Source organism: Raphanus sativus, chromosome 9, assembly GCF_000801105.2.
Source record: "Raphanus sativus cultivar WK10039 chromosome 9, ASM80110v3, whole genome shotgun sequence".
NCBI classification, from domain to species: domain Eukaryota; kingdom Viridiplantae; phylum Streptophyta; class Magnoliopsida; order Brassicales; family Brassicaceae; genus Raphanus; species Raphanus sativus.
The window spans coordinates 24,621,196-24,643,684 of record NC_079519.1 but is presented as its reverse complement, the minus strand read 5'-3'; the positions used below and the strand labels follow the sequence as shown (position 1 = coordinate 24,643,684).

Below are 22,489 nucleotides of genomic sequence, written 5' to 3'. Positions count from 1 at the left end.
AAGCCATGATTCAAACCGCAAGGACGTATAAGGAATATGGTACCATACGAAAAGATGTGGTACCTACCAATTACAAACATGTTGAAAAGATTATATCAATATGAGAGGACTGCTGGAGCGATGAGTTGGCGTGCTGACTATGTCCAGAGGGATGGCGAGGTCGCTCATCCATCAGATGCAAGAGCGTGAAAACATTTCAACACAGTACATGATATCACTCAAATTACCATAAGGAGTGATTTATACTCTCTCAAATAAGATGTCGAGTTGTAGCACTTAAGGATCGAATCCACAGAGAGTTAGAGCACACAATAGATCTAAACAGTTTATGAATAAGCTAGGCAAGTAATTTAATAATGCAGTAAATAAAGCAATCAAGGTGAACAAGGTAGTTATTGTTAAATAGATTGGTAAGTTGATGGAATGATGGTTTTCTATATCTAGGGCTTCTATTCAGATAAGCATGATTATAGTGATACAGAGACTAAAGTTGCATGCATGATATTCTAGAACTCAAACTAAGTAATAATCTATCAGCTGCCGCTTGTTTAGACTATTTATTGTCTATATATGGAACCTCAACTGTCGTTTGTTGATCTTGAAAAAGTGTCGATCGATTATTCTATAGGAATATCGATCGATACACTTTTCACGACATCGATCGATTAATTTATTGGATTATCGATCGATGACGCTTCTAGCAAGAACATGTTGAATATATGTTCACTAGGTTTGGATAAATCAGATGTCGCTTGTTTCTATCAATCCTAACTCAAAAGAATTAATTCAGGAAGTAAATCATGCTATCGCTTACGCCTAACTATCCTATGATTGATATCTAACAACTTAGCAATTATATATTTGAAGTTAATCCCTCATAACCTATCTGAACTCTAAACCTAACAGGTGGATCTATTCACACACGATAGTTATCACAGAAAATCATAGAAAGAATAGATGAATAGAATAAATAATATAAAACTCAAACAAATGGAGTTCCAAAAGGACTCTGAAGGATTTTCTCTCTTCTCTCCTAAATAAGAATCCCCTTATTATTAATCCAGAAGCATTTTAAAATTTTAACTTTTAAAAAATAAACTAATTTCGATGTTGCCATTATGCATATGTGTCACTCTCACAATCCTCCTCAGCCATCATTTAAAATTATCCTTAATTTACTAGAGTAATTACATATAATGCCATTGGTCCTATTATATTTGTTATATTCTCATTCCCAACACATTATTTGGCTCCTTCTTTATATTATTTGACACATATGCATTGCAAACATGTTATATAAAATGAGTTGTCGAGTCCAAAGACACATATGCATTTCGAGTTTTTTATTACATTTTTCCTTTGCATCTGTACGGATCATATTTTTTTGTATGCTAATTATCACATGCTTTGCTGATTTTGCTATCATATATGTGTACATAACTTATACATTCTTTTATATATTCTTGAACTTATACATTCTTTTATATATATTTTTTTATTCTTACTGACATTCTTTTATATATTCTTGAACTGATACATTCTTTATATATTCTTGAACTTATACATTCTTTTATATATTTTTTTTATCCTTACTAACATTCTTTTATATATTCTTGAACTTATACATTCTTTTATATATTCTTGAACTTATACATTCTTTTATATATTCTTGAACTTATACATTCTTTTATATATTTTTTATCCTTACTTATATTCTTTTATATATTCTTGAACTTATACATTAGTTCTTTTATATATTCTTGAACTTATACATTTTTTTTAAATATTCTTGAACTTATACATTCTTTTTGTAATATATACATGTATGCTTACTTGCAATATGAAATATGTAAAAATGCATATATGTATACATATACTTATACATTCTTTTATATATTCTTTAATTATACATTCTTTTATATATGTGTGCTCTTTTTTCAACAATTTGAATTTCAAAAATAGAAACCACATACAACATTATTGCATGTTTTGGAATATGGGAAGCATATAAAATTAGGAACCAAATTTATAGTGATTTGGGGGTGATTGATATTATTTGAGCAAAATATCTATAATTTCGAGGATAATTTATCAATCTTTGACCATGATATTTATGCATTTCCTAAATTATGAAAGATGATCTACAATAAATATAAACTTGCTAAAATTTGGTCAAGATATGAAATATGAAATATCTAAAAAATGCATATATGTATACATACTTATTATTCTTTTATATATTCTTTTAACTAACATTTTTATATATGTGTGCTCTTTTTTTCAACATTTCGATTTTGAAAATAGGAACCACATACAACATTATTGCATCTTTTGGAATATGGGAAGCATATAAAATTAGGAGCCAAATTTATAGTGATTTGGGGGTGATTGATATTATTTAAGCAAATATCTATAATTTCGAGGATAATTTATCAATCTTGACCATGATATTTATGCATTTCCTAAATTATGAAAAGATGATCTACAATAAATATAAACTTGCTAAAATTTGTTTGAGTAACAGAATAGCCGTTTGCCGTACAAAAAAAAATTGCTAAAATTTTGGTCGTTAATAATGGAAATTGGACAAATATATTAATTAGAATTGTTGGATAGCTGTGTTGCTCACCAAATTATGACTGTGTATGACACTTGTATTTATGTTTATAATCGCATACACTCATTGCTATTTGGTAAGGCTTCGGTATATAAGTGGACTATTATTTTTCAAAGAGATGCATTGATAATCAACTATTTTAGCACAAGACCGAACATATACTTTAAAGTCTAAGGTATATTATTTTACTAATAATGTTAATCCCTGTATATTATTACTCATACCATTTGACAATTTCACATATAGAATACGTAATGTTCCCTAATTTTTTTGAACATTTTCATCCTGAGCAAGGCGCATGTCATATCCTAGTAATAGAATAAAGCCTAACCATCAACAATGACTTAGAAATCACATAAATAGGGTTTTAGGTCGTGCATGGGCATCTTGGTAATTTGTGGTAACTTCTGGGTTTCAGTTGGTCATGAAATATAATCGGCCCGCATTCTGGCATCACCATCGATCGACATCAAAGCTGTGTCGTCGATCGACGTTCATTCATCTTCTCGAGAGCTTCCTCTCGCTAGGCAGACTGACCACTCTTCAGTAAAACATGTATAACTTTATATCTAACCGTTGGATTGAACTCCAACCAATGGCATTGGAAAGCTAATTCAACGCTCTATCTTGTGTCAAAAGATAAGCTCAATATCACCAAGAGAAGGTCTCCATCCATATCTAAATATCTGACGCGTCTGTGCAGCTCTACACTCCAAAAGGCACCAAAATCACCACTTTACTCCAAAACACTCATGAACCTGTAAATATACTAAATAGACTCCAAAACATAATAATTATATCTAAAACACTCATATACCATGGTTGAAAACAGGTAAATTCCATGGTATATCAACTCTCCAGACTTATCATTTTACTTGTCCTCAAGCAAAACAAGAGTACTCTTAATGAAAGAGGTTTGAAAACAACAGGAAATCAAAGATTTAAGTTGCTGAGGTTGGTAGTGATCGATGCTGAGTAGGGATGGCAATCAAAGACCTGGACCGCGGGCCTGGCCCGTAAAGACTTGCTACAGGACGGGATTGGGCCTCCATTTGATAAGCCCGCAAATTGCGGGCCTCGCGGGACGGGCTCAAAGCGGGACGGGTTCAAAGCGGGATGGGTTCAAAGTGGGACGGGCCGAAAGCGGATGGGTTAAACCGCGGATTTTGAAAATCCGCAATTCTAAGTCTTCATTTCTGCTTTCACCTGAGAGAGAGAGAGAGAGAGAGAGAGAGAGAGAGAGAGAGAGAGAGAGAGAGAGAGAGAGAGAGAGAGAGAGAGAGAGAGAGAGAGAGAGAGAAGAGAAGAGAGAGAGAGAGAGAGAGAGAGAGAGAGAGAGAGAGAGAGAGAGAGAGAGAGAGAGAGAGTGAGAGAGAGAGAGGGGATTATACATTATGGAGCTCTGTTGATGGTGGTTTCATGGTCGATGATGCTTCCGGTCTCCCAAGCGCTTCTGATCTGCACCGGTGGAGTTTCTTCAAGCCATCATAAATGATAATAAAAACATTTGTTTTGTATAAGCTTAATGTATTGATCTTATAAGAGTATGTTCGATCATGTGCAAGTTGAAACTCAATTCTTGTCTATGTTTGTTGTTCATGTAGAAACAAGCAATGTAATATTTGATGTCCCGCGGGACGGCCCGCGAAGGCCTGTATATTTCGCGGTAGGGGATTGGATAGCTAGTTTGAGTACCGCATCCCGCGCGGGACAGGCCCACCGTATACCGCCAGAAGCCGAACCCGCAGTGGTTCGGGACAGGACGGGACGGGAGAGCCCAATTGCCATCCCTAATGCTAAGGTTGTGGTGTTCATCGATGTTGAAGTGTTGGTGTTGAATGATGCAGAGGCCGGATCACTAATATCGGCTTATTCTACTCTGATTGGCTCTCCAAATCCATGTTGTTCATAACCCTCTACTGTATAATGGTTGACCAGCTGTCCTCTGTTCAGTTTGTACCTCTGTGTACTCTTATCTTCATGTTGAACATGAATGTCTGGCTTCTTGATGTGAGTGCTCATGGTTTCAAATTCCCCATTCGGCTCAATGTAGACTACACCCAACATATGACTGAAACTAGACATGGGTTCCTTCTCTTGACCTTTAATAATCTTGTCCAACATATTATCATGCTTCCTCTGTCGAGTTGCTGCAGCTTCATTGAGAAATTTATTGAGAAATGCAATTTTAATGTCCACCCAGCAGGTTAAAGATCCTAGTTGTAGTTGACTGAACCAGCTAAATGCATCTCTAGATAGAAAATAAGGGAAGATCTTGAAAATAATGTGATCTACAGATACTTCATTCTACTCGTTCGTTGAGGCTAACTCCTCAAGTTATTTGATATAGTCTCTAGGATCTTGGTGAGGAAGACCATAAAAGGGGTCCTGACTTCTCCAATCATACAATTCACGGCTCAGATAAAATTCGTTCATCTCAGCAACAACAATCACATAAGGGATTACAGAGCTCTGCGATTAATCAATTGTTCTGAGCTGTTGCGAGTGCAAATTTCTTCGTTTCTTAACACCTGATGATTAGTGTTGTTCGACGTCGGATTAACAGTGTTTGGATGACAGTGTCGCGATGAACAATAGCCAGGGGTAAAATCAAGTTTCCATATTTTCATTAAATAATAAAGAGTATTGAGATTAGTGAATGATATAGTGGACTTTTTTTCTCGTATAAGGACATATGAGATAATGTCTCTTGAATTTGTAATTAGTTTAAAGTTTTAAGCTTTTGCTGTTTTACTCTTTTTCAATTTAAATTTAAATATTTTAAAAAACATTTGAAAAGTAGGGCTATAATAGATTTTTCCAAGGCCTTTAGGGTCAAACAAGAATTTGTTCCGAATAATTAAAGCAAGACTAGATATATTTTTGACGCAATAAAGGTTGGAAATGCGGTCCGAGTTTGCTTTGTACAAAGGAAAACACCCTACTATTTTCATATCATGCCAAAACGTGTTCAGCATTTCATAGCTTTTAGTAACAAATAGTTAATGAACGCTAATTTCATAACCAAAGAACACTGTTCAACCTAACAATCATTGTTCTTTCAATACTGAAAACACTCAATTCAAAACAGACATAAATATTTGTTAATTCAGTGTAAACTCACATAAGTCAGAACCGACCAATTCGGTAAAAGTACAAGGCATGTGGACTCAAACTTTAACGATACAATTTTACGAACCCCAAAACACTGGACTAGCCCGGTACTTTTTTTTTCTATCTTTCATCCTTTCAATAGAAGAATCTTAAAAAAGGAAATGCAAGACAACGTAAAATGAGAGGGAAAAGATCAATGGATCAGTGCCTCACGTGTAACGCAGAGGATCCGATGTCATCACCTTCTCCTTTGTATTCTGTCACAATATTCTTTACATTTTATCCCTGTCATTTGAAAAATTATTGTGATCTTTTTATTTAAGTTTATTTTTTTCCATATATAGTCCGTCTAAAAATTCAGATTTTTTAGGCTCCGAATAGAATAAACAGATCAAAATCAAACGTAGTGGATCTAACCGTCTAAAATATACAAGTGGATAAAAATGATCCTTGTATCAACTAAAAATAAAAGATATAAAATGTTATATTATTAATTATCTTCATAATTAAAAGTATTTTTAGTAATTTATAAATGTAATATATATATATTATTGTAATTTATATAAGTATTACTATAAATTAAAAATTCATCTATTATGTACTCATATTATTTAGTGTATATAATAATTACACAAAACTGAATACAAACATAAATAGTGCAACATATTGCACAAATTTACATTCATTCAAACACTTAATGGTTTATTTTGGAGTTCTGATATGGATTTTATTTGAGATAATATAATTCAAATGCTCTGTTTTGGTGATTTCTGAGTCAGCCACAGGTATATAGCATCAATAGAATAAGTAACCGAACTAAGATTGGGATTGACCCCAACCTCAACAGTGTTTCCATCGTGTATTTTCTTGCTTGAACTTTGTTACCGTGTTTATTTCATTCGAGACTAACAATTATTTCAAATAAACTATTTGAACTATCAAATTCAAGCCAAAATCAATTTTGATTGAAATAATGTTGGTCAGCCATCTATAAATATATAAATAAAAAATAAAATACAACCAAAAATCTATAAATCTATAAATATCCAAAAAATACAAACAAAACCCCAAGAAAACTATAGATACCCAAAAAAAGCAAAAATATATTTTATTTAAATATATTAATTACCAAAATATACCGAACCTCAAATATACTGGAAATCCCAAGAAAATAAAAATCTGAGATTTTAAAATATATTATAATACCAAAATAAGTAATAAATTAGATTACTCAAGTATTTGATCGAGTAAAATAGCCATATGTGAATCTAGATCATGTACTCTTGGGAATTTTGGCATCGTTTATGTATTGGTTCCTAACAGAAAACTGATCATGTACTCAAATAATAAAAAAAAGTATATGTGCTAGGTGTTTTTATGTATTACATTATATTTTTGTATTTCAGTTCTTTTTCCTTTTTTTGGAGTTTCAGATATAGTTTTAGTTTTTGGGTATATTTTTGGATGTTGGATATTTATATTTGATCACATATTTTTGGTTATATTTTGATTTTGCGAATATTATGGAAACCAAAATTTACACAGCCAAATTTATAATGGATAAAAGCATTGTTTCTTTGGAACCACGACAAGTGATCAAATAATGCAAAAAATAAAAATAGATTACACAATTTTGAAAAAAGTAAATCTTTACTTCAAACTTGCATATGAACGTTCCAGAAATAGAAAAGTACACGATGTTCGTTCGGAAGCGAGATTACAATGGAAATCAAATAATATAGACAGTAAAACTTAACTAAGTTCGCTATCAAATCCACCTATATCAAAAAAAAACTATGTAAGCCGCAGTTCTTTTAGCAAAAGACAAAAATAAAGCCTAAAATTTTTGAGTGTAGAGAGTTTTTTCTTTTGGTCAAAAGTGTAGAGAGTTTTAAGAGGCTAAAATCTTCTCTTTTTTTCTCTGCTCGAGATGTGCTTATATATACCTCAAAAATTAGCCACTTTTCCGTATCCGTCAAGATTTGTGTTTATCATCTCTGAATTTTTTTTATCTCCTCGCGATTTGAGTTTATATTCATAAAATACCAACTTTCGTTTGGAAGAATTGGAAAGGAACTTTCCTAAGCTCCAACCAAATGGGAGCTGAAGTGATCGTTCGGGTTTGACTGGAACAACACCCAGCTCCCATTTATCCACAAACATTGTTTGACCTTCGATCTGCCAAAGCCTCTGATTGATGACCCTGTTCCTTGTTGCAGCATTAGGGATACGGAAAAGAAAAGGAAAACTTTCCATTATCGAAACTACAATATCTCTGTGATACTTGCTCCATATTCCGTTCACTATATTATGCAGCGTGCCTTGAGAAGGAGGATCTGAGTAGAACTGACCTATTACAAACAGTTCCCATGATCGTCTGTTCTTTTCTATCACGGAATTTGGTATCTTGATACATGCTTCGCCGGAGGGAAGAGTGAAAGCGTCACCTTTCTTGAATTATTTCTCTTTTTGCCGAGATAGGTTCAAACTCAAGATGTTTGCTATGCAAAATCTTCTTTCATTTATATGATATTTACAATTTAGCAAAAAAAAACTTTCGTTGGGAAAATTTTAAAGCGAATTTGTGTTTGACTTTCATTTTAAATCCCGAACTTGTGTTGACTGATGCAAATTAAACATACTGTTAAGTAGGTTAGTAAAACTAAAAATAGAGTTAATTAATAAATACGTGTAGGAAAGTTTTGGTGGTTTGATTGTTGATTTGTAACCAAAAAAATAGTAAGATGAATATTACTTTCTGTGAACAAAAAAAAGTGAATAGTACTTTCAACTGGGAGTAAGTTTAACTAAATTATATCTATTCTTATCAAGGTAACAATAAATGATTGATTATAAATTTTATTAGATTGAGAGACAACAATTCATACATGCAACACAAGACTATATGGTGAAAATAAACAAAAAAGAAGATTTAAAAACAAAAGCAAAATTTAAAACGAGAACTTTAACAGAGAGGAGATCGTTGAGGAATGCCTTTGCGCCGATTAATGCAATTGGAAATATCGTCAGGATCCTCCGAAACTACTTTATAACTATTAGCCGATTTGGCACAGAAGCAGAAACCGGTTCGCTTTTTCCTAACGACATGGGCGGTGGTCGCAGCATCTCCTAGTTCGGAGGAAGTAGACGACCAGCTCATGGAATCATCACCGTCTACGACCGTTGATCGTGGAGTCTCGTAGGCAGCCATATTATCATCTGCGTGTAAGTCTTGTGGGATGATGTAGTCAGGACCTAGGGTAAGAGTGTGACATGGCTTTATGAATGGATTTATATCCCTGTAACGTTTCATCACGAACTCCACCTACATGTGTATTAAACAAGACCTTTATAATGTTCAAAAAAAAAAAAAAAAACAAGACCTTTACTATAATAATACATCTTCTGAACTTTTTCTACATTTTAAATTCTATGAATGCTCAAAAAGCTTAAATGTGTACGATATTCAAATTATATATGTATGTATGAATGTATGTGTGTGCTTGTGCATTCACGGTAATTAATTGAAACATGATATATTACAAAGTGGAACATAACAGGGATTTGAAGTGTGGTTGTGTCCCAAAAATATTTGTGCCAAACATAAGTTCTAACGGTAAGGTGTGAGTGAACATATTATAAAGCTATCAATTTTAAATAAATAATACCCAACTAATTTCGGATTTTTTGATGTTTTAAACTAATACATATTTCAAAGACAAGATTTTGAAATCCATAAATATATTTATACATTTAAATTCAATATTTTACTATAATTAGGTTATTTTTGTCCTATATATATTTTTAATTCCTTTCACAATCTTTATTGTTAAAAAACAGAGCATCATCACTGGAAACTAACAAAATTGGCGGATTTTAAACACTTAAACCGATAATCTGAAAAGAAAACTTGATTCAGGAAAAGATCGAACCAATTTTCATTTCATACATAGAAATGAATCAACTCATTTAAAAAAAAAAAAATCAGAAACCAAAGCTCTAAAGTCAGACGGGATATACTTATGTAAGTATTTGAACACATGTATCAGAACAAAGTAGCTTTGCGAAGTGAGAGGTGATGAGAAATAATTAGTTTTGCGAAGTGAGAACTGATGAGAATCATAAAATGAGCAGAATTGAGTCGAATATTAAATAGGACTAAAGGTAGGATGAAATAACCTTACAGCCCAATGAGCAATGGATAAAAGGTTCTTGAAGACTTCGGTCACACGAAGTGCAGTAGTTACCAGCCCCTTTGAATTGTCGATTCTGTGGTCTCTTCTTGATGAACACCACTTTGGCACTATTTATAGTATAAGCCTGTCCAGTTCACCCCAATGGAATTTTAATAATCGATATGTATCTATATCTATATACAGTCCTGTCTATATATATATATATATGAGCGAAAAATACACACATATATATGTACTAAGATTAATAATTCATCCCTTACTTGAACGTTAGAGCAGTCGATGAGTTTCTGAAGATCTTCAAGCCGAATAACTTCGTGATACACATAGCGGCGAACCTGAAGGAGTCTGTGATATCTATGTGAGGGCACACAGTGAGGACAGAGACTGATGCAACAATCAAGACAACACACGTTCTTCTCGTTTTTCTTTGCCGTCTCATGGTACGGACATCCCACGAAGAATTTCTCTGCGTAAAGCGCATCCAACCATGCCGGTTTCTGAATTCCGCAACAGACACCATTTACACAATTTTATAATTTATTTAATTACCCCAGATATAAACAAAACAACACAATTTCATACCATAATTCAATTCTTTCCTTTATCCATCATTAATATCTATAGAAAGTACCAGTGATTTTAAACATGTACATGGAGCCAAGATAGAGTTATAGCCACAAGTATAAGGAATTGTGTATGAACGTATAATGAATCGAATGAAAGTGAGAGATTCACTACTTAAGCTGGTATATAATTGAAGAAACAAGAGTAGAAAAGTTAACCTACCATGAGAACACAACTCAAAGTAAGCTTTGGGAGATGGGAATTTGGCCACTTCTCACTACGAAGAGTAATATTATGAAGAGAGAAAGGTAAGTGTGTTAGAGATGATAGGATTTATGGAGGATCACAGGAGAGAACACGAAAAGTATATGTTAAATTATTCCTCGAAGATATAACTCTTTAAGACATTTTAAGTTTTTTGTTCATTAGTGCGGGTAAGATGAGAGAAGAGGGGAACGTGAGAGCTGTTTCCGTGTCTCCTACTTTAACATATATTTATTTGGCCATCTCCTTGGATTAAGAGCTCAATTAGGTTAAACCCTCTTTGAAGAAGCTGCTCTCCTTTCAATTTTTAACTAACCATTCTGTATCTTATATTAATTCTCCTAATTCTATCTTATTAAAACAGAAACATTGTGTTGGACCTAACATTTATTTTGTAAGTTTTTAAATTAAATACACATTTATACTTTATAGTTAAACCTACATTAAATCACTAATGTTTCTTTCTTTATACTACTATCCATGTTTCCAAACAATATACTTATTTCTTTATACTACTATCAATGTTTCCAAACAATATATTTTTATACTACTATCAATGTTTCCAAACAATACAATAATTAATCTTAGTTATTTTATATCTATCATTTTCTCTTTAAAATTTTGTAGAAACGTTATAATTTTATAAATTGCAAAATAATGAACTTTAAAATTTGGATTATAAGACTACAAAATATGAAACTATTACAATTTAAATTCAATTAGATTACATATCAGTCATCCATCAGTTCAATCGGTTAGTTTCGGGTTTTAGTGATTTTTTTTAATATGAATATTTTAAAAACCTAAATTGAATTGTCAGATCTCCGGATTAACCGGTATAATCACAATCGGGTTGAATTTAAAAACACTGATTTAAATGAAAAAATATTTTAAATATACACTCTTTAAAAATTACCAAAATATTTGTTAAGTTATTAGTGAAATTTTCATCGTAAAATATTCCGCGCTTCCAAAGCGCGGGTCAAAATCTAGATTTTGATAGTTGCAATTACATAATATATTTAATTCAGTAAAGTTATCAACGTAAATGATTATCAAGTAAATTAAAGTGAACGTGACATATTAAAAAATGAAATACCTAAAATAATAATTTCATATATGTTATAGGATATGGCTAGTTTTGTTATGATCGTTAGTTAATCGACGAGCATACAAAACTACTATGAACTATCATCGGTCCAAGCATACCGAATTGAATACATGTTGTGTTTCTCTCTATATATAGTTAGATAGGCATGATATATATATATATATATATATATATATATATATATATATATATTGCCCAAAAAAAAATATACATATATATATATATAGATGCATATAATGTTATTCTTAAATCTAAAGAATAATGTATCAAACAAACATTACATATTGTTTGACTAGTCAAATTATTGCCTAGCAAAAATATTACAATAAGTAATGTTGAAGATAGAATCTATGCCACCTAGTTGGGCTAATTAACTAAATATAATGAACCAAATATATATTTGTATTGCAATCTCTTTGTTCAGAACAAAATAGGCATTGTAATCTTTACATCCCTCAAAAAAAATTTCAAAATAAACACACGTATATCATAAGTTCATCCGATCATTTACAAAAATCAATCTAGCAACAGATATACTAATGTCTATGTATGTAAATTACTTCTGGTTTGTTATCTACAAAAATCTGGTGTATTTTGGGTTCAACCATTTCAGATTCATGTTCTGAAAAGAAAAAGAAAAACCATTTCAGATTCATGAAAACGAAGGCACCGTCAAACTCTTAGTTTGGTATATTAAAAGCAAATATTTCCAGTGACAAAAAAAAAGCAAATATTTTATGTGTGATAAAAAATATTTCAGTCTAATAGGTGTAGAAATGTACAGAGCATATGTTATTCATAATGTTACTAATTTAATAGTTTCAGTAACCAAGGAGAAAACATCAAGAAAAAGATTCTTCTGTCTTACTCCAACTTGTTCTATTTTATTGGCATAAACGTCAAAGTGGCGCTGGTAAAATTAACTTCTTGAATGTACTTTTTGAGTTCTTGTTATGGCAGATGATTCTATTCACTATGTGACCAAACTAAATTATATTATGCAAAGTATGTGTTTGTTAAAATTATGGAAGATCCGTTTGGAGTATATTTTAAAAAATTCTTTTCGTAATTTTGAATGTTCTACATTAATTTTTTTAACCACTAGTTCTTCAAAACATCTACTTCCTATCAGCACAAACGATAAAACAATTGACAATAGTAGTTTGGCACAGTGATCTGAATGTTTTAAGTTTTTATTTCCATTTACCATCAAAAAATTAATTAACTTCTATTTAAATTTGGGTAAATTCATTAGATAGTAGAAATTTTCTTCTTCGATATAGAGGTTTAGGCTCCACTATGGTATTTAAAAATTTTGGTTCGATTTTGATTTAGTTAATTAATTGTTCGGTTCAGTTACAAAGTTGAGAATTAGTTAATATCTAAAGTAATTTTGGATTCCATTCGGTTTCGATTAATACGAATTTAAAAATATGAAAATTTGGGTATTTTCACATTAAAATATCAGATCTTTCGAATTTTTGGACAAAATTTTGAATAGTACAAATAATTTTTAATTAATCTTTTCGATAAAAAGTATTATAGTAATTCTGTATTTTGATCTATAAAGAATATTTTAAATTATTTGATTATTCTGAAAACAAAATATAGTTGAAATTTATAAATATATAAATTATATTATACAAATTTGGGTACCTATTCATTTTTGATTTGGTTACAGTTTGGTTAATTTTGGTTTGGTTAAGACATACGATCCTTCGAACAACTGATAAGATTCAAATCCGAACTAAACCTTATTTTTTTGTTTGGTTCTTCGATTCTTGATAAATGTGTCCATGTCTGGTATCATGTAATTTGATCAAACAACACGCAAAAATAATACGGTAGCTAGCTTACTTATTTAAAAAATTTCAAGTCATTGTTCCTCCGTTAGTTGTGCTCTGAGTTGGTTTTTACTTTGGTATAGTTTCTAGCACTCTTTGGTTTTCTTTAAGTTTTTTGTTGCTGTTGAGTTCTTTTGGTCTAGGATATTGTAACGTCCGACTGTCTACGGTTAATTAACCATAATTAACCATTCACGTCCGCTCTCTCAGCTTATAGATCCATTCCGTTCCAACGATCACTTTGTTAATTTTTCTAAAGCTTGAAATTATTGTTTACAGATTCTGTAATTACCACATGACTTTTTACCGTGTTTTTACTCGTATAGTATCACGAATCACTCTCCGATAGGCCATCCATACTTCCACTACTCCATCTCAAATATGCTTAACTCTGGAGTTCTAAACGGATGTTTGACGGAAATTATAAGTCAACTTTAGTGACATAGGTAACCAAATCAATTCTTTTAAAACTTTCCATATATCATAACTCAGGATGTTACAATTCACCCCTCTCAAAGAACGCAACATCCTCATTGCTTCACACGACAGGTCTCAATACACTTCTCGGATCAGAACCAAAATGGTTAACCAGTTCTAATACCATTTGAAACGTCCGATTGCCCACGGAAATTGGACAATCCACGCCCGCTCTCTCGGCCCGTGGGCCCTACCCTGTTCCAATTACTCACAATCCCAAATCTACAAAAGTTCTCTATAAAATAAAAACTTTTCAAAAATATAAGTTTTTCAAAGAATATTTGAAATTACAACAAATTGATGAAAAATTCTGAAAAAATATTTATCTATCAACAAAAATTCTTGTTATCCTAAACTCAAAATAAAAATCTAAAATCTACTATATTTCTATATAAAATGAAAACTTTCCGAAAATAGCATTTAAAAAAAAAAAAATACAACCCATTGATGAAATTTTTTGAAAAAATACTCATCTATCTAGAAAAATTCTTGTTATCCTAATCTCTAAGTCACAATCTCAAATCTACTATATTTCTCTATAAAATGAAAACTTTCCAAAAATAGAAATTCTTTCAAAAATATATTTAAAAATAAAACATGTTGAACAAAAATTCTGAAACATTACTCATCTATCAACAATTTTTTTTTTGTTATCATAATCTCTATATCACAATCACAAATTTACTATATTTCTCTATGAAATGAAACTTTCCAAAAATACCGGTTTTAAAAATTATATATTTAAAAATATAACATGTTGATGAAAAAGTCTAGAAGAATACTCATCTATCAACAAAAATTCTTGTTATCATAATCTCTAAATCACAATCCCAAATCTACTATATTTCTCTATAAAGTATAACTTTCTAAAAATAGCATTTTTATTCAAAACAATATTTTAAAATACAACACATTGATGAAAAAGTCTAAAAGAACGCTCATCTATCAACAAAAATTTTTGTTATCATAATCTCTAAATCACAATCTCAAATCTACTATAATTCTCTAGAAAATGAAAAGTTACCAAAATAGATATTTTTCCAATAGATATTACAACCAACTAATGAAAAATTCTGAAAGAATACTGGTCTATCAGCAAAAATTCTCGTTATCCTAATTTCTAAATCACAATCCCAAATATACAAAAGTTCTATATAAAATGAAAAATTTCCAAAAATAGAATTTTTTTAAAAAATATATTTAAAAATAGAACATATTGATCAAATATTTTGAAAGAATACTATCAACAAAATTCTTGTTATCTTAATCTCTAAATCACAATCCCAAGTCTACTATATTTCTCTATAAAATGAAAACTTTAAAAAATATCAAATTTTCAAAAAAAAAAAAAAATTTAAAATACAACCTATTGAAGAAAAAGTCTGAAAGAATACTCATCTATCAACAAAAACTCTTGTTATCATAATCTCTAAATCACAATCTCAAATCTACTATATTATCTATAAAATGAAAACTATGCAAAAATAACAGTTTTTAAAAAATATATTTAAAAATACAATTTATTGATGAAAACTCTAAAAAATACTCATCTATCAACAAAATTTCTGTTTATCATAATCTCTAAATCACTATCCCAAATCTACTATATTTCTCTATAAAATGAAAACTTTCCAAAATAGCATTTTAAAAAAAAAACCCATTGATAAAAAATTCTAAAAAATACTCATCTATCTACAAAAATTCTTGTTATTCTTATCTCTAAATCACAATCCCAAATCTACAAAAGTTCTCTATAAAATGAAAACTTTCCAAAAATAGAAATTTTTATTTAAAGAATATTTAAAATTCTAACAAATTGGTGAAAAATTCTAAAAGAATACTTATCTATCAAAACAAATTCTTGTTATCCTAATCTCTAAATCACAATCACAATCTAAAATCTACTATACTTCTCTATAAAATGAACACTTTCCGAAAATAGCCTTTAAAAAAAATTAAAAGTACAAACCCATTGATGAAATTTTTTGAAAGAATACTCATCTATCTAAAAAATTCTTGTTATCCTCATCTCTAAATCACAATCCCAAATCTATTATATTTCTCTATAAAATGAAAACTTTCCAAAAATAAAAGTTTTTTCTAGGGCTGGGCGTTCGGATACCCATTCGGGTTTCGGTTCAGTCCATTTGGGTTTCGGGTTTTCGGGGTCAAAGATTTCAGCCCCATTCGGATATTTCTAAATTTCGGTTCGGGTTCGGTTTGGATCTTTGCGAGTTCGGTTCGGGTTCGGATAACCCATTTAAAATGTTTTTAAATTTTCAAAAATTCATTATATACTTTAAATTTTCAAAATCTATAAGAAAGATAATATATTACATATAAATTTTCATAGCATATATGCCAAAATACCTTAATTTAAAATATAAATTGATTTTCTTTAAATATTTAGATAAAAAATCAATAGATATTTAACTATTTTGGTGTTTTCAGTATACTTTAGCTATTTTAAACATTTACTTTTGACTATTTGCATATATTTTCCGAGTATTTTGGAAAACTTAAAGGTATCTTATATATTTTTAATATTTTTAATATACATTATATATAAAAATAATGTATTTATTTAAGTATATAAATTTATTTTGGATACATTCGGGTACCCAAAATATTTCGGTTCGGATCGGGTTCGGTTTCGGTTCTTTAAATACCGAAATTTTGAACCCATTCGGATATTTAATCAATTTCGGTTCGAGTTCGGTGCTACTTTTTCGGATCGGGTTCGGTTCGGTTTTTCGGGTTCGGATTTTTTGCCCAGCCCTAGTTTTTTTCAAAGAATATTTAAAATTACAACAAATTGATGAAAAAGTCTAAAAGAATACTCATTTATCTAAAAAAATTCTGTTTATCCTAATCTCTAAATCAAAATAAAAAATTTACAATATTTCTCTATTAAATGAAAACTTTCCAAAAATAGAAGTTCTTTCAAAAATATATTTAAAAATAGAACATATTGATCAAAAATTCTGAAAGAATACTCATCTATCAACAAAAAATTCTTGTTATCATAATCTTTAAATCACAATCATAAATCTACTATATTTCTATATAAAATGAAAACATTCCAAAAATATCAATTTTTAAAAATATATATTTAAATATACAACATGTTGATGAAAAAGTGTGGCAAAATACTCATCTATCAATAAAAAATCTTGTTATCATAATCTCTAAATCACAGTCCCAAATCGACTATATTTCTCTATAAAATGAAAATTTTCCAAAATAGCATTTTTATTCAAAACAATATTTTGAAATACAACATGTTGATGAAAAAGTCTGAAAGATTACTCATCTATCAACAAAATTCTTGTTATCCTAATCTCTAAATCACAATCTAAAATCTACAATATTTTTATATAAAATGAAAACTTTCTGAAAATATCAATTAAAAAGAAATTAAAAATACAACACATTGATGAAGTTTTTTGAAAGAATACTCATATTTCTACAAAATTCTTGTTATCTTAATCTGTAAATCACAATCCCAAATCTACTATATTTCTCTATAAAATGAAAACTTTCCAAAAATAGAAGTTTTTTTCAAAATATATTTAAAATTACAACCAATTGATGAAAAATTAAAAGAATACTAATATATCAACAAAAATTCTTGTTGTTCTAATCTCTAAATCACAATCCCAAATCTACAAAATATCTCAATAAAATGAAACTTTCCAAAAATAGAAGTTTTTACAAAGAATATTTAAAATTCCAACAAATTGATGAAAAATTCTGAAAGAATACTTATCTATCAACAAAAATTCTTGTTATCCTAATATATAAATCACAATATAAAATATACTATAATTCTCTATAAAATGAAAAATTTCTGAAAATAGCATTTAAAAAAAAAATAAAAAGTATAACCCATTGATGGAATTTTTTGAAAGAATACTCATCTATCTACAAAAATTATTGCTATCCTAATCTCTAAATCACAGTCTCAAATCTAATAAATTTATCTATAAAATGGAAACTTTACAAAAATAGAAGTTTTCAAAAAATATTTAAAATTACAACCTATTGATGAAAAATTCTGAAAGAATACTGGTCTATCAACAAAAATTCTTGTTATCCTAATCTCTAAATCACAATCTCAAATCTACTATATTTCTCTATAAAATGAAAAATTTACAAAAATAGAAGTTTTTTTCAAAATATATTTAAAATTAGAACCTATTGATGAAAAATTCTGAATGAATACTGGTATATCAACAAAATTCGTGTTAACCTAATCTCTAAATCACATTCCCAAATCTACAAAGTTCTCTATAAAATGAAAAATTTCCAAAAATAGTTCTTTCAAAATTATATTTAAAAATAGAACATATTGATCAAAAATTCTTAAAGAATACTCATCTATCAATAAAAAATTCTTGTTATCATAATCTCTAAATCACAATCATAAATCTATTATATTTCTCTATAAAATGAAAACTTTCCAAAAATATCAGTTTTAAAAAATATATATTTAAAATACAACATGTTGATGAAAAAGTCTCGAAGAATACTCATCTACCAACAAAAATTCTTGTTATCATAATCTATAAATCACAATCCCAAATCTATTATATTTCTCTAAAAAATGTAAACTTTCCAAAAATAACAGTTTTAAAAATTTATATTTAAAAATACAACCCATTGATGAAAATTCTAAAAGAACACTCATCCATCAACAAAAATAATTGTTATCATAATCTCTAAATTGCAATCGCAAATCAAATATATTTCTCTATAAAATGAAAGCTTTCCAGAAATAACATTTAAAAAAAAAAATGCAACCCATTGATGAAAAATTCTGAAAGAATACTCATCTATCTAAAAAATATTTTTGTTTCTCCTAATCTCTAAATCACAATATCAAATTTAATAATTTTCTCTATAAATAAAAGCTATCCCAAAATATAAGTATTTTTCAAAAAAATTAAAATTACAACTAATTGATGAAAATTTCTAAAAAAATACTCATCTATCAACAAAAATTCTTGTTATCCTAATCTCTAGATCATAATACAAATCTACTATATTTCTCTATAAAATGAAAACTTTCCAAAAATAACAGTTTATAAAAAAATATATTTTAAAATACAACCTATTGATGAAAAATTCTGAAAGATTACTCATCTATCAACGAAAATTCTTTTTATCATAATCTCTAAATAACAATCTCAAATCTACTATATTTCTCTATAAAATGAAAACTTTCCAAAAATAACATTTAAAAAAAAAATACAACTCATTGATGAAAAATTCTGAAAGAATACTCATTTATCTACAAAACTTTTTGTTATCCTAATCTCTAAATCACAATCCCAAATCTATTAAATTTCTCTATGAAATGAAAACTTTCCAAAAATATAAGTTTTTTTCCAAAGAATATTTAAAGTTATAACCAATTGATGAAAAATTCTAAAAGAATACTCATCTATCAACAAAAATTCTTGTTATCCTAATCTCTAAATTACAATCCCAAATCTACTATATTTCTCTATAAAATGAAAATTTTCCAAAAATAGAAGTTTTTTCATAATATATTTAAAATTAGAACCTATTGATGAAAAATTCTGAAAGAATACTGGTATATCAACAAAAATTCGTGTTATCCTAATCTCTAAATCCCATTCTCAAATCTACAAAGTTCTCTATAAAATGAAAACTTTTCAAAAATAGAAGTTCTTTCAAAAATATATTTAAAAATGGAACATATTTTTGATCAAAAATTCTGAAAGAATACTCATCTATCAACAAAAGATTCTTGTTATCATAATATCTAAATCACAATCATAAATCTACTATATTTCTCTATAAAATGAAAACTTTCCAAAAATATCAGTTTTTAAAAAATATATATTTAAAATACAACTTGATGATGAAAAAGTCTGGAAAAATAATCATTTACCAACAAAAATTCTTGTTATCATAATTCACTAAATCTCTAAATCACAATCCCAAATCTATTATATTTCTCTATAAAATGTAAACTTTCCAAAAATAGCAGTTTAAAAAAATTATATTTAAAAATACAACCCATTGATGAAAAATTCTTAAAAAATACTCATCTATCAACAAAAATTATTGTTATCATAATCTCTAAACGCAATCGCAAATCAAATATATTTCTCTAAAAAATAAAAAATTTCCGGAAATAGCATTTAGAAAAAATTAAAAATATAACCCATTGGTGAAAAATCCTGAAAGAATACTCATCTATATAAAAAATTCTTGTTATCCTATTCTAAATCACAATTTCTCTATAATGAAAACTATCCAAAATATAAGTTTTTCAAAAAATATTTAAAATTACAACTAATTGATGAAGAATTCTGAAAGAATAATCATCTATCAACAAAATTTTGTTATCCTAATCTCTAAATCACAGTCCAAATCTACTATAGTTCTCTATAAAATGAAAACTTTCCAAAATAGCACTTTTTAAAAAATATGTTTAAAAAATATAATCTATTGATGGAAAATTTGAAAGAATACTCATCTATCAACAAAAATTCGTGTTATCCTAATCTCTAAATCACATTCTCAAATCTACAAAGTTTCAAAGTATCAACAAAAACTCTTGTTATCATAATCTCTAAATCACATCTAAAATCTACTATATTTTTCTATAAAATAAAAATTTTCCAAAAATAGCTGTTTTAATAAAAATATTTAAAAATACAACTTATTGAACAAAAATTCGGAAAGAATACTCATCTGTCAACAAAAATTCTATTTAACATAATCTCTAAATCACAATCTCAAACCTACTATATTTCTCTATAAAATGAAAACTTTCCAAAAATAACATTTAAAAAAAAATCTAAAAATACAACCCATTAATGAAAATTTATGAAAGAATACTCAACTATCTACAAAAATTATTGTTATCGTAATCTTTAAATCACAATCCCAAATCTACTATTTTCTATAAAATGATTTTTTTTTTTTTAAAATAGATGTTTTTCAAAAAATATTTAAAATTACAACCTATTGATGAAAAATTATGAAAGAATACTCATCTATCAACAAAAAATTCTTGTTATCAAAATCTGTAAATAACAATCATAAATCTCCTATATTTCTCTATAAAACGAAAACTTTCCAAAAATATCAGTTTTAAAAATATATATTTAAAATTCAATTTATCGATGAAAAAGTCTGGAAGAATACTCATCTACCAACAAAAATTCTTATTATCATAATCTTTAAATCACAATCCCAAATCTATTATATTTCTCTATAAAATGTAAACTTTCAAAAAATAGTAGTTTTAAAAATTTATATTTAAAAAATACAACTCATTGATGAAAATTCGAAAAAATACTCATCTATCAACAAAAATTATTGTTATCATAATCTCTAAATCGCAATCGCAAATCAAATATATTTCTCTATAAAATAAAAACTTTCAAGAAATAGCATTTTAAAATAAAAATAAAAATACAGCCCATTGATGAAAAATTCTGAAAGAATACTCATCTATCTAAAAAAATTCTTGTTATCCTAATCTCTAAATCGCAATCGCAAATCAAATATATTTCTCTATAAAATGAAAACTTTCCAGAAATAGCATTTTTAAAAAAATTAAAAATACAACTCATTGATGAAAAATTCTAAAAGAACACTAATCTATCTAAAAAAATTCTTGTTATCCTAATCTCTAAATCACAATCTGAAATCTACTAATTTTCTCTATAAAATGAAAACTATCCAAAAATATAAGTTTTTTAAAAAATATTTAAAATTACAACTAATTGATGAAAAATTCTTAAAGAATACTTATCTATTAACGAAATTCTTGTTATCCTAATCTCTAAATCACAATCCAAATCTATTATATTTCTCTATAAAATGAAAACTCTCCAAAAATAGCAGTTTTTTTTAAAAAAAATAATTAAAAATACAACTTGTTGATGAAAAAATTCTGGAAGAATATTCATCTACCAACAAAAATTCTTGTTATCATAATCTCTAAATTTTTAAAGCACAATCCCAAATCTATTATATTTCTCTATAAATGTAAACTTTCCAATAATAGCAGTATTAAAAAGTTATATTTAAAAATACAACCCATTGATAAAAAATTCTTAAAAATACTCATCTATCAACAAAATTATTGTTATCATAATTTCTAAATCGCAATCGCAAATCAAATATATTTCTCTAAAAATAAAAATTTCCAGAAATAGCATTTAAAAAAAATTAAAAATATAACCTATTGATGAAAAATTCTGAAAGAATACTCATCTATCTAAAAAAAATTCTTGTTATCCTATTCTAAATCACA

The 22,489-nt window shown here is 28.3% G+C and overlaps 1 protein-coding gene across 1 annotated transcript; it reads right to left on the bottom strand.

Annotated features, from left to right (window-relative positions):
• Window positions 1-8,610: 8,610 nt before the first annotated feature.
• On the bottom strand, window positions 8,611-10,852 carry LOC108825084 (protein RGF1 INDUCIBLE TRANSCRIPTION FACTOR 1). Its single transcript, XM_018598426.2, has 4 exons — window positions 10,714-10,852; window positions 10,188-10,424; window positions 9,911-10,051; window positions 8,611-9,056 (listed from the first exon to the last, which is right to left on the bottom strand). Exons 1-4 carry the CDS (start codon window positions 10,714-10,716, stop codon window positions 8,697-8,699), a joined length of 741 nt encoding a protein of 246 aa, XP_018453928.2. The 5' UTR covers window positions 10,717-10,852; the 3' UTR covers window positions 8,611-8,696.
• Between the last annotated feature and the right edge of the window lie 11,637 nt (window positions 10,853-22,489).